Here is a 12,663-nt window from a genome sequence, read left to right as displayed (position 1 = left end):
CTCTTGCACAGGCAGCTATACTTGACATTTACTTTTAATAACTTTCTGCTGGGGCTGTAAGGCTCGTCTGTTTTAGTGGTGCTCCATGTCTTACTGGTCTTTACAGCGTGTCCTCTGAGATAAAGTGAATGCAAATGTACATGGTCACAATTTTATTTTGAATTTTAATTTATTATACAAAATTTAAATATTAATATTTAATATTTGTAATGAAAACCACTTCTGTGTACCATATGTAAAGATGAAAGCATGTTGCCTGAAATTAACTGAGTTGATAAATGAGCTGGTATGGATTCTGCCACATCCAGCCAAGAAGATACCATTACATTATATAGCAAAACTCAGCATTAGGAATATGATTTCTGTTAGATGTTAAAGCATCTCCTTGGCTCTAAGGACACACTAAAACTCTTCAAAGTTTAATTCCTTTCAGACAAAGATCATTTAAGTACCAGTGCTGACTAGGGAATATTCACTTCATTACAGCTTGCTGTTTTTTATTAGTTTTCTACTAAAATCTTATCTTTAAAATCTTCATCAAAATCCCTGGTTGTTTTATTATTTTCTTTTTAAAATACTCAGTGTCAAACAGAAATATACAATTGGAGCAATTAAGTAAGCAGGCATACATCTCTTTATGCCTATTTGATGCCAGATTCCATGTGCAATATGCGATCATAGACCAGCACTGTGACATTAACTTCCAAATCTGTTGCTCCATACCCTTTCTCAGTGCTACTTTATGTTTCTCTTCACTACACCGTCCGTTGGTTAGTAAGTTTTTCAGTTCCCTCTTCATCTTTTCTGTCTCTTGTGGCTGTGAGCATTCCAGTAGATTGCATCATTAGGTTGGGCCCTGTGAGCTGTTTTGCTCTTTTCCAAGTGTCTGATTCAGCAAGCCATAGGCCACTGCTTGCCAGAAAATCGCCATTGCTTCTGGGCTGGCGCTTGCCTACTTGTTTTGATCGCTTCAGAGATGAGACTTTGTTTGCCAGAACCACAGTTGACAGAAATAGAAGGGTACAGATTAGGAAAAGCACTGCAATTATAATCACGCAAATCAGCATAGCCGTGTTGCTGTTGTTTCCCTCACAGACATCCTTTTTGAAAATTTCACCAGGACTTTTGCTCGTGTTTTCAGTGCTCTGTGCATTGTTCCTGACGACAGGGGTGGAGAGGGTGAGCTCCTGTTCAGATTTAGGGGTTAAAGACACACTGTGAGATGATGTTGCTGTGACAAGCGTATTTGTAGAATTCTCTTTGTAATCTGCTTCGGGTGTTACAGGGTTTGTGCCAGTGTTTTCATAGTGGTTTCTGCCCCTGTTGTTTTGACTAATAGAAGCCCAGGCAGTAGTATTAGCCCAAAGATGGGTATAGTTTGCTTGTGTTCCAGGAAACAAAGAACAAACAGTTGTCATCAGGAAAGCAAGATGCAGGTAATGTGCTCCTGTGTGTCCCATGTCCAGAGCGTACAGGTAACCTGTTGGGGGAGCAGTATAATCTGTTAATTTGTGACAGAAAAATAATGATTTCTAGTTTTGTTGACTGTTTTTAAAAGACAGTCAAGATGATAAAAGTGAGCTGCAGCTTCCTATCGAACGTCTACCACCAGATTCTGTTTCCACTGTTTTTTCCTGTTGTTCTTAGATTATATATAAAGAAGCATTTTCATTCTGTTACACTTCTAGATATTAGAAATTGTCATCACAGATAACTGTTAATCGTTTTAAACTGAATACTTTGACTTTTCAGTTTTCTCCCTGTTAAGCCTGCTACAGACTTCAGCTTTGAGTCATGTACTTCTGCTTTTACTTTTTGATTCCGCTTTTTTAAAAAAAAAATATTTGGGGATCATTTTTGCAGAACTCCCCACCCTGCAACTAACATGTCACCCTCTTCAGAGTGAGAAGAAATGTGCCCTTGAAAGTTTGGATTCATGTATGGAAAGAAAATGCAAGGTGTTTTTTTTTTTTTTTCTGTTTGTTTCTTTTTAATGGGGAGAGAGAGGAAATTTGATAGCAGCCAAAAGAAAACTAATTTCAGATAGGAATTGAAGATGTTCTTGTCTCTTTTTTGATGTTTATTTTGAAGCTTAGAACAAAACTGGCGCTTAGAGGTACGTTCCTGATGTCTGTGACAGCAGTTTTCTAGTGTAGTTCCCTCTGCTCACCTGTTGCCCCTCACTGACTGGTTTTCTGGAAGTGCAGGCAAACTTGTTTTCTCAACCTAAAAATCTGGCACAGTAAAGAAAAAGATGCAGATTTCTTCTGACTAATCTTGGAAGTTCAGCAGAAGTTATTGGCCTTTTAAAATTGCCATTTATGCATAACATTCTTTTTCTGATGTTTATGATTCTGAAAAATTGTGCAACAAAAGAGGAATAGAGCATCAGGATCTTCAGGATTTAAAATGAAATGGCGGATAGTAAGTATCTCCATATACAGTTGAAAAGGCGAGATTCATTTGGGGCTCTGAGCTTTCTGGAAGCCAGTATAAAAAAGAGGCAAGTTCTCCTAATTCTTGTTATCTACTGTTGGATTAAAAATTTCAGTAGAACTGGGATGTCTATTCCAGATACCACTAACTTAGCATGGAGAACTTATCACCGTTGTTGAAGTATCTCTTCTGTAGTAGCATGCCAAGATAATTTTATTGTTAACATTTATTTGAGGGCACTTAACAGCAAAAATGTATAGACATCCTTCTCAAACTTGAAGGTGCAAAGAAGTCTTTTTTTCAGATGTGGATTTTCATTCCACAGTTCTGGGATGGGCCTGACAGTCTGTATTTCTAACCCATTCTCCAACAACACCGACGCCAGTGCCAAGCGTACATTGAGATCAGTTTGATAAGCATTAGTTTTTGTGTCATTGCGTAGCATCTGTATGCTATTGCAATATAGAAATTGAGTATAATGAATGTGATATATTAGTTACACAAACAAAAACAGCATATAATGGACAGTGCTAATTGGAAACTCACCTCTGTAATTATATTTCATATTTATATTTCATATGCCCCCATAATAGCAGAGAGGGAAAAGCCTTTATTAAATGTTCTAGGAATAACATTACTTTTTGGATTGTGACCTTTAATAGTTAAAGATACAGTACACTGACTTTTGTATTACAGTGTTCAGCCACAATTTTTGAGTTGAATGACATAAATCTGTGACTATTTTATGATTCTTTGACTAAAAAAAATACTGTAAGTTGGACTAGCCAATAATTGTGATCCTTTTAACTAGACTTCTGTTTTAGGTGCTGAAATGACTTAAAGTGGGCTATTCTTGTCACATGCATTCATTCACTATGTAGTACGCATCGTAGGGTTCGTACACTTTCTGACAGTGCTTACCGCGGGCCAGATAATAGGCCCGCTGTTGATTGTCTTCAGCCAGATGGACTGCCATGCCCAAACAAACAATTGTTGACAAAATGAGATTTTCTCTTACCCCTACAAATGCCCGAGAATTGATGACTGTGTCTATATCTCTAATTTATGCCATGAATACCAAGATTGTGGTGAGTTTCCTTTTTCTTTGATCATTTTCAATAACATTTATAATACCTAAGCATTAGTAATGAGGAATTCATTTTTAAACTTTTTTACATAACAAATGAAACCTTTCAGTTCACTTGGGAAGTCCAAACTCTGATCCATCCTAATCCTAATTTAAATTCCATGTTTGATGGTCTTTCCATTTCTAACTTAAATTTTACATAATAGGGCAGACAAAAATAACAGCATACATTTTCAGTCACTCATGAATGTATTTTGTTAGTGAGATTCTTCCACACTCCAAAAGTACTTCCTTGAATACGAATCTGTACAAAGTTAGAAGTGAAAAGGCAGAAGAAAAGCCATATATATGACCTACCTTACAAAATGCTTGGTCAAAATCTGATTATAATATGATTTTAGTAAAACCACTTCTTTTCTTGTCTTCTTTTCTTATTTAAAGCAGAATAGACTTGAATATGAACCTTAAAGTAAATCTGCAGTAAGAAAAGGATATGTCGAGCTACTTTCCACTTTTAAAACCAAACCACAGATGACACATTTCCTTTCCACTGCAACTAAAGCACATGTCACAGGAAAAAAAAAAAAAAAAGAAAGAAAAAAACTCCCAACTAGTCTAGTTGGCCTCTGGCATGACAGGCGGCTTTGTTGAGCAAATCCCCGCCTCCAGAGCAGGGAGGGTTTTCCACTTACTGCCTTTTAACTTTGTGCTCATCACATATGCCTGCTGTAAGTTCTGGATGATACATTAGTATTATTCAAAAGCAGTAAAATGTCATTTTCCCTACAGCTTTAAAAATCTCTAAAAATTTTATTTGCACAGAACATACTAATTTGAAAATGAGATTTGGAGTCATTGGGTTATTTGTCAGCTAATAGAGGGAAACACATAACTGATATCTTAAATTATGGAATAGCAACAATTTGAGGAAAGATCTAGTAAACATATGGAACTTCTGTTTGATGCTTCTGTGTAATGTAATGTGGATACATACACACCTCAAATGTCCTGTCATCACCCGAAATACAACAGGTCTAAAAGGGGCTCTCTTTTATCCTCCACAAATGGCTGCCACTCATGATCACCTTGTTCCACGGCAGTATTCCTTGTGGTCTCAGAGGTCTGGAATAGAGCAGGTCTTTTCAGTTCAGGTCCTTCCTTTTAGTCCTCATTAGACTTGGATCATGTTGGTCCTACTTTGAGATTCTTGGATTCGTTTTTTCTTTCCTATTTTAACTGTCAGTGTGTTATTTTGGATACTTAATAAGTCATACCAAGACATTACCCCTTTTTACTAGCCCTCATTCTTTTGTGTATCTTCTATATACATCACTTTGTTGGATCATATCACCCCTTTCTTTAAAAAAAAATATGTTGGGGCCAACACTGTGGCACAGCAAGTAAAGCTGCCACCTGCAATGCCAGAATTCCCTGTGGGTGCCGGTTCCCGTCCAAGCTGCTCCACTTCCAATCCAGCTCCCTGCTAATGCGCCTGGGAAAGCAGTAGAAGATGGCCCAAGTACTTGTGGCCCTGTACCCTATAGGAGACACGGAAGAAGCTCCTGGCTCCTGGCTTCAGATTGGCCCAGCTGCAGTCACTGTAGTCATCTGGGGAGTGAACCAGATGATGGAAGATCTTTTTCTCTCTCTCTCTGCCTCTGCCTCTCTCTAACTGTGCCTTTCAAATACATACATACATACATACATAAATCTTTTTAAAAAAGTTGAACAACTCTTTAATAATTACAAGAGTGATTTAGAAATGTTTGTGCACATAAAGACCAGATTAGAATGTTCTTTAGGGGGCCGGCACTGTGGCGTAGCAGGTAAAGCTGCCACCTACAGAGCCAGCATTCCATATGGGTGCTGGTTCGAGTCCCGACTGATCCAGCTCTCTGCTATGGTCTGGGAAAGCAGTAGAAGATGGCCCAAGGCCTTGGGCTCCAGCTGTTGCAGCCATTTGGGGAGTGAACCAGCTGATGGAAGACACCTCTCTCTCTCTTTGCCTCTCCTCTCTGTCTCTGCCTCTCCTCTCTTTCTGTGTAACTCTGACTTTCGAATAAATTAATCTTTTTTTTTTTAAAAAAAAAAGGATGTTCTTTACAAATGAGAAAATTGCCAGGTCCCACAACAAGCACTCATATTTACAAGGTCTGGTTGGGACCAGGAAACTGCATCTTTTCTAAGCATCATAGTTGATTCTGATGCCAGTAGTTCACAGAACGTACTCTGAGAAATACTGCAACTCTAGGAAAAAAGCTAAGCCCTGGTTTTAGCCTTATAGTTTGGCTAATATGCATTTGTTTCCCCCACTTTACTACTTCTACATGAATCCTCCATTCCAGCCAGCCAGCTCCCACACATCTAACCATGTTTCTGTTCTGCTTTCCCTCCGTCTAAGGCCTGCCCCCTCGTTCTCCTGTTGAGTTCTAGATTCCTCCTTCCTGGGTCAGCACTGTGTCTTCTCTGAGAGGACTTGAAAACTTTTGTGGAAAAATAGAGTTAAGAGATAAGTTTATTTTGATACAGAACAGTTTTGAAAACTATGCGTACTTTTTGCGTAGTATATTTTCATGAACTTGAAAATCTTTGGTATGCAGTTTGTGTTGCTCTTTCCCTCTTTTAAACTTAATAGCAGTATTTTCTCTGTAGTTTCTTTGATGAGAGATTATGTCCCACCTATATCTTATACCTTGAAATGTTTTAAAGTTGCTTAGCTTAAATTTTTTATCTTGCTTTCTCTCAAAAATATTAGAAACTCTACGAGAAGACACTTTTCTTAGCCTAGTTAGTGGTACCAGAGTCATTAGGTATAGATGATATCAGGCCCAGGGTCCAGCATTGTAGCACAATGAGTTAAGCTGCCACTTGAAATACCGACATCCTACATCAAAGCACCAGTTTGAGACCCAGCTGCTCTGTTTCTGATCCAGCTTCCTGCTAATGTGTCTGGGGAGTCAGTGGAAGATGGCCCCTACCCCACCCATAAGGGTGGCCAGGATGGAGTTCCTGGCTCATGTCTTCAGCCTAATGCATAATCAAAACACGGCATTTATTTACCTACACAGGTGAATAGTGCAAGGGTAAATTTGATCTCAGGGGAGACTTTATCTAGGGTTCATGATACATGAGCAGGACGCTGGTTTCTCTCTTCATTTCTCAGCCTCTTCTCTTCCAGTTTTGGGCAGGCTTCTCCTTCATAGCCCAAGATCTGAGGAGGCATCTCCAAGGGCTGTGTATTCCCTTATATATAAATATCAGGCAAGGAAAAAGTCCCAGGTCATAGTAGTGTAATCTGAATTGGGCCTCTTCGGCCTCGTTGTACTGATCTGAGTCATGTGTTCATTCCTGAAACAGTCTCCTGTCAAGACAGAACAAACAGACCGGCTAGAGCCATTATAGTGCTCCAGGTGCATCATGCCTACCCACACTGTTCACGTGTGAAACTTGATGGGCCTGGAGACAACCAAGCAGTGCCCATTGTCTTCCTCCTTTCTTGACTGTTGGACATCTGTTTTATGGTAGTGGTGTGCAAAATTTTTGCACTGGGGTTTTGTCCGTCCCTTTTACTTTAACCTTATTTCTCAATGTCTGAGGAAGAGCTGGTTTAAAAAATGAGTCCAGACTGTGAGTAATTGCTTTATATTATTACCTCTGGAAGATTAATTAGAAAATAAATAAAATAGATTAATAGCATCTGTATATTTAGTCAGAACTTGCTTAACAGTCTCTCCTTTTTTTGTCATCTTCCTTAGGTTCAAAACTGGCCAAATCAATGGTGATCTGCTGATATACCACGTCTTGCTAACTTTAAAGCCATATTATGCAAAGCCATATGAAATTGTAGTGGACCTTACGCATACTGGGCCCAGCAATCGCTTTAAAACAGACTTTCTCTCCAAGTGGTTTGTTGTTTTTCCTGGCTTTGCTTATGACAACGTCTCTGCAGTCTATGTCTACAACTGTAACTCCTGGGTCAGGGAGTACACCAAGTACCATGAGCGGCTGCTGACTGGTCTCAAAGGTAGTAAAAGACTCATCTTCATAGATTGTCCTGGGAAACTGGCTGAGCACATAGAGCACGAACAACAGAAACTGCCTGCTGCCACCTTGGCTTTAGAAGAGGACCTAAAGGTGTTCCACAATGCTCTCAAGCTAGCTCACAAAGACACCAAAGTTTCCATTAAGGTAAATCTCAGTCTTCGTGTAGTTAGTCACTGCCTTCCTGGTCTAACCAGACTATATCCTGGCTCCCTTCCGTGTCCTCATAGTAATCTTTGTCAAAAGACGACCATGATTTCTCTCTTCACAGAGGTCCTGTGGAAAATACGAGAAGTGTGCACCTATTTCCGACCTGGGTTGGGTAGGAGTCAAAAGGGTGTTTCAGAAAAGGGCAGTTAGCCATCTGTCAGTCCAGTGGCAGGACGGTGTGCAGAGTGGAAGTCACCTTGTTCGAGTCATCTGGTTATCACAGGCTTTCTGCAGAAGGAGGAACGTGAACTTCAGGATAAAATCAGGACTTGTGTATAGGACGCTTGACTTTTTGTAAAAGCAAAATTGAATGTTTTCTCTTTGTTTTGAAATGTATCACAATAATGATTGGACCCATTTGAATGGTGGTAGCTCCTTATGTCGCAAATGTGGTGTTGGTTGGTTGGTTGGTTGGTTGGTTTTGGAGCCTCTCAGAAATGCTACATAATGGAATTTAATCTTCTTCACCTCATCCTCTCACCACCACTTTCCAGGTTGGTTCTACTGCTGTTCAAGTAACCTCAGCTGAGAGAACAAAAGTCCTAGGGCAGTCAGTTTTTCTAAATGATATCTATTATGCCTCGGAAATTGAAGAGATCTGCCTGGTGGATGAGAACCAGTTCACCTTAACCATTGCAAACCAGGGCACACCACTCACCTTCATGCATCAGGAGTGTGAAGCCATCGTCCAGTCTATCATTCATATCCGGACACGCTGGGAGCTGTCACAGCCTGACTCCATCCCCCAGCACACCAAGATTCGGCCAAAAGACGTACCTGGGACACTGCTTAATATTGCATTACTTAATTTGGGCAGTTCAGACCCTAGTTTACGGTAGGTTGGTTTTTTTGTTTCTTTGTTTTTTAATATTTGCTTCAACTTTATTCAGGGTTTGTTTGCTTCAGCTTTATCCAGGCTTTTAAAATGAGACCACTTAATAAGCTTTTAAGACAGTCCTTCCTTAATACTGTAAATTGGAAGGTATGCAGCATTGGTTAACCAATGTATTCATATGAACTGTGGAATTCTGAGTGAGGGTGATTCACTCAAAGCCAGTACATGCCTTTTCTCCAGGAAACTTTTCAGACAACAGCAGACTTTTTTAAAAGACTTTTTAAAAGGAATGTCTTTTTAAAAAGTCTGCTCCTAAATTAAGTTTCCCCAACTCTGAATCTTAACTAATCTTTCCATGTCAAAAGTATGTCATCATTGTTTTCTAACAATCAAATCAGATTGTCATTGTTTGACAATGGAAGACCTAATGTTTAACAACTCATAAAATAACATTATTGCATACTTTCCACGTATGTCCACTTTAGCAGAATTCCTGAAAGAAATCCTAACACAAACACAAAGCTCATCTAAACAGAGTTATAGCTGGTCTTGTTAGGGCCCAACACTTTGAGCAAGAAGGTGGAATGAACATGGTCTGTGGAGTCAGTCAGTCTGGTTTACATGTATGTGTTATTTTCTGTCTGTGTAAGATCTGGGCAAGATCCTGAGGTTCTCTGAGCTCGAGTTTCCTCATTTGTAAAACAAAGTAGCAATGCCTTCCTTATAAGCCTGCAGCTGTTTAACAGTTTGTGTGTCAGCACAGGACAGCACCTAGCAGACACTTTCTGCATCCTCTTCCCCTTCATCCCTCCTGCCAGTGTCTCTTTGTGCCCCTTCTCCCTTTGGCGCCCTCTCCTTGTCACATTAGGATAATTCTGCCTCAATGACCTTGAATTTTTACAGATACAAGTCCTTAGCCTTAGAAAATCTTCGCTAGGGTATCATGTAGATCAAGTTTTATAGCAGACTTTTTAGTATTCTAGATTTCTTTCCATGGATGGGCCTCGTGCGGTTTATGCACTGTCATCAGCTGTACACAGAACGCTGTGAATGCTCCGCTTTCAGTGTCTTAGGGCGTCTGTGACACCCAGCCCCACGGGGAAGAAGCCCAGTTTTTTATAGCTGTTGATATGTGGAGTAAAAGTTAACATCAAGATGGCATAACTTCCGAGGATCTAGGAGTTAAAGGTATGGAAACTTAGAAACAGCCGGCGCCGCGGCTCACTAGGCTAATCCTCCACCTTGCGGCACCAGCACACCGGGTTCTAGTCCTGGTCGGGGCGCCGGATTCTGTCCCGGTTGCCCCTCTTCCAGGCCAGCTCTCTGCTGTGGCCCGGGAGGGCAGTGGAGGATGGCCCAGGTGCTTGGGCCCTGCACCCCATGGGAGACCAGGAGAAACACCTGGCTCCTGCCATTGTGCCAGCCGCAGCAGCCATTGGAGGGTGAACCAACGGCAAAGGAAGACCTTTCTCTCTGTCTCTCTCTCTCACTGTCCACTCTGCCTGTCAAAAAAAAAAAAAAGAGAGAAAGAAAGAAAGAAACTTAGAAACAGTAATATCAGTATTTTTATTTTAGGAAAATGGAGTCATAAGCTTGCCTTTAATTTCTAATTCAAAGTTCTTCACACAAAAATATTAATAATGTTCTAATAATTATTAGCTTCTATGAACCCCTGCTGTTTTGTAATGTAAAGACAAATTTTAAGTATATGTATATATTTAAGGATTTATTTATTTGAGAGACATAGAGTTACATTCAGAGAGAGGGAAAGACAGACAGACAGACAGAGAGAGAGAGAGATCTTCCATTTGCTGGTTTACCCCCAAAATGGCCACAACTGCTGGAGCTGGGCCGATCCAAATCCAGGAGCTTCTTCTGGGTCTTCCACGTGGGTGCAGGGGCCTAAGCACTTGGGCCACTTTCCACTGCTTTCCTAGGCCATCAGCAGGGAGCTGGATCAGAAGTGGAATAGCCAGGACTCCTCAAACTGGTGCCCTTATGGGATGCCTGCGCCACAGGCAGAGACTTAACTTGTTAACCTACAATGCCACAGCACCAGCCCCTTAAATATATTTTTTTAATTTTTTTTATTTATTTGACAGATAGAGTTAGACAGTGAGAGACAGAGAGAAAGGTCTTCCTTCTGTTGGTTCACCCCTCAAATGGCTGCCACGGCCGGAGCTACGCCAATCCGAAGCCAGGAGCCAGGTGCTTCTCCTGGTCTCCCATGCAGTTGCAGGGCCCAAATACTTGGGCCATCCTCCACTGCCCTCCTGGGCCACAGCAGAAAGCTGGACTGGAAGAGGAGCAACCGGGGCTAGAACCTGGTGGCCTATGGGATGCTGGCGCCACAGGTGGAGGATTAACCAAGTGAGCCATGATGCCGGCCCCAAATATATTTTTAAAAATGTATTTGAGAGACACAGAGAGAGATCCCACCTTCTGGCTTATTTTCAGATGCCCACAGTGACTGGAGCTGGGCTGGAACAGAGACAGGAGTTGGGAATTCAATCCAGGTCTCCCACGTGGGTGGCAGGAATGCAGTTATTTGAGCCATCACTACTACTTCTAAGGGTCTGTGCTGGTGTGAAGCTGGAGTCAGGACCCAGAGGCAGGACTCAGCCCCAGACTCTCTGATGGGGATGCCTGTCTTAACTGACATCTCAACTGCCATACTGAATGCCCACCCCATGACAGCGTGGCAACCCAGAGAGAAGGCCTTTAGGCAGGCTTAGATGTTAGTGATTCCCCACTACTACCAAAAAATAGTTGTTGCATAAATATATTAACATGATGAAAATTCAGAGGTAAGGAAGACTTGAAATATATTGAGTAAGCTATTTCTTTTGTTAGATGGAGGAGAAAAAAATAAAATTTCAAAATTGAGTCTCAATTTTTTAACTGTGTCCAAGACCTTTAAATATATTTTTAGAGATTTATAAGTGATTTTGTGTCCTAATGGAACCTCGCTATTAACAGTGTTTTCTTTTTTTGGTTATATATGAAGGAATGTGGTCAACGAAGGAAAAGGGGGAAGACTTATAAGTTGATTTTGGTTTTGACTTCCAATGCAGGGTAACTTGTGGGACACCCACAAAGAATTTAATGATTAAATATTTTAATATTCTAATGGTATGGGTTCATCACAGTTCTTTTCTTATGTTCACGGTAATAACCATATCTGTAGGGAGAGAGAATTGCAGCTGGAGTGGAGACTCCACTGGAAACATGACGTTACGCCTTCTTCCGACTTCCCATTTACCTGCTGTCAGACAGCAAGCCTGTCACAGTCTATGTCTGAGTGAGATGTCTTTAGGAGGGCCGATAACCATTTGTCTTAGCCTCATGTGAGAATCTCCCTCTTCAAAAATGTCCCTGAATGATCAAGGGATATTTTGGTTTTGCCGTAGAATCATAGCATTCTGTCTGATTGATTATAATTTTTAAACTAACTGGTCATGGTTTGCAATAGAATCACATATTGTATGTTATGAAAAATTGAGGGAATTATAAGGAAAAATAAGTTTTAAAAAAACTTTATTTGTGTTTTTTCCTAGGTCAGCTGCCTATAATCTTCTCTGTGCCTTAACTTGTACTTTTAATTTAAAAATCGAGGGCCAGTTACTAGAGACATCAGGTTTATGTATCCCTGCCAACAACACTCTCTTTATTGTCTCGATTAGTAAGACACTGGCAGCCAACGAGCCACACCTCACGTTAGAATTTTTGGAAGAGTGTATTTCTGGATTTAGCAAATCTAGTAAGTAATGATAATTTTCTTTAATACTAACAATGATTCTAAGAAAAGTTGAAGAAAACCCTTTCATTTCAGAATTTGCCGGTGAAATTTTTCACGTACTATATTTTTGCCTTTTTACCCCTTGTAATTTTTCGTCTCTGGTACCCTCTAACTGAAGGAACTCTGAAGTGATTTCCTGGTAGGCAACGTTGAGAAATGTACCAAAATCCAGGCAACAAAAGCAAGGTGGCAAGGTACCTTACACATCCCCGGGCCACTTACATATATTTTCTTCCCTGCTTCTGCTTAATCAAT

The 12,663-nt window shown here is 40.5% G+C and overlaps 2 protein-coding genes across 10 annotated transcripts in view; one reads left to right on the top strand and one right to left on the bottom strand.

Annotated features, from left to right (window-relative positions):
- Positions 1-12,663, top strand: part of NF1 (neurofibromin 1) — a 299,237-nt gene that overhangs the window by 240,968 nt on the left and 45,606 nt on the right. For all 9 annotated transcript variants that reach the window (XM_070061094.1, XM_070061092.1, XM_051825441.2 and 6 more), the window contains 3 exons: positions 7,279-7,711; positions 8,269-8,609; positions 12,167-12,369. In XM_070061094.1, the coding sequence (XP_069917195.1) occupies positions 7,279-7,711; positions 8,269-8,609; positions 12,167-12,369 (977 nt within the window). The remainder of the gene's footprint in view (positions 1-7,278; positions 7,712-8,268; positions 8,610-12,166; positions 12,370-12,663) is intronic.
- Positions 138-1,460, bottom strand: EVI2A (ecotropic viral integration site 2A). The gene has a single exon (XM_008271051.4). It carries the CDS (start codon positions 1,458-1,460, stop codon positions 756-758), a length of 705 nt encoding a protein of 234 aa, XP_008269273.1. The 3' UTR covers positions 138-755.

The sequence above is a fragment of the Oryctolagus cuniculus genome, chromosome 17, assembly GCF_964237555.1.
Source record: "Oryctolagus cuniculus chromosome 17, mOryCun1.1, whole genome shotgun sequence".
Classification (NCBI taxonomy): domain Eukaryota; kingdom Metazoa; phylum Chordata; class Mammalia; order Lagomorpha; family Leporidae; genus Oryctolagus; species Oryctolagus cuniculus.
The sequence above is the reverse complement of the archived record's forward strand: the minus strand, read 5'-3'. Positions and strand labels throughout refer to the sequence as shown.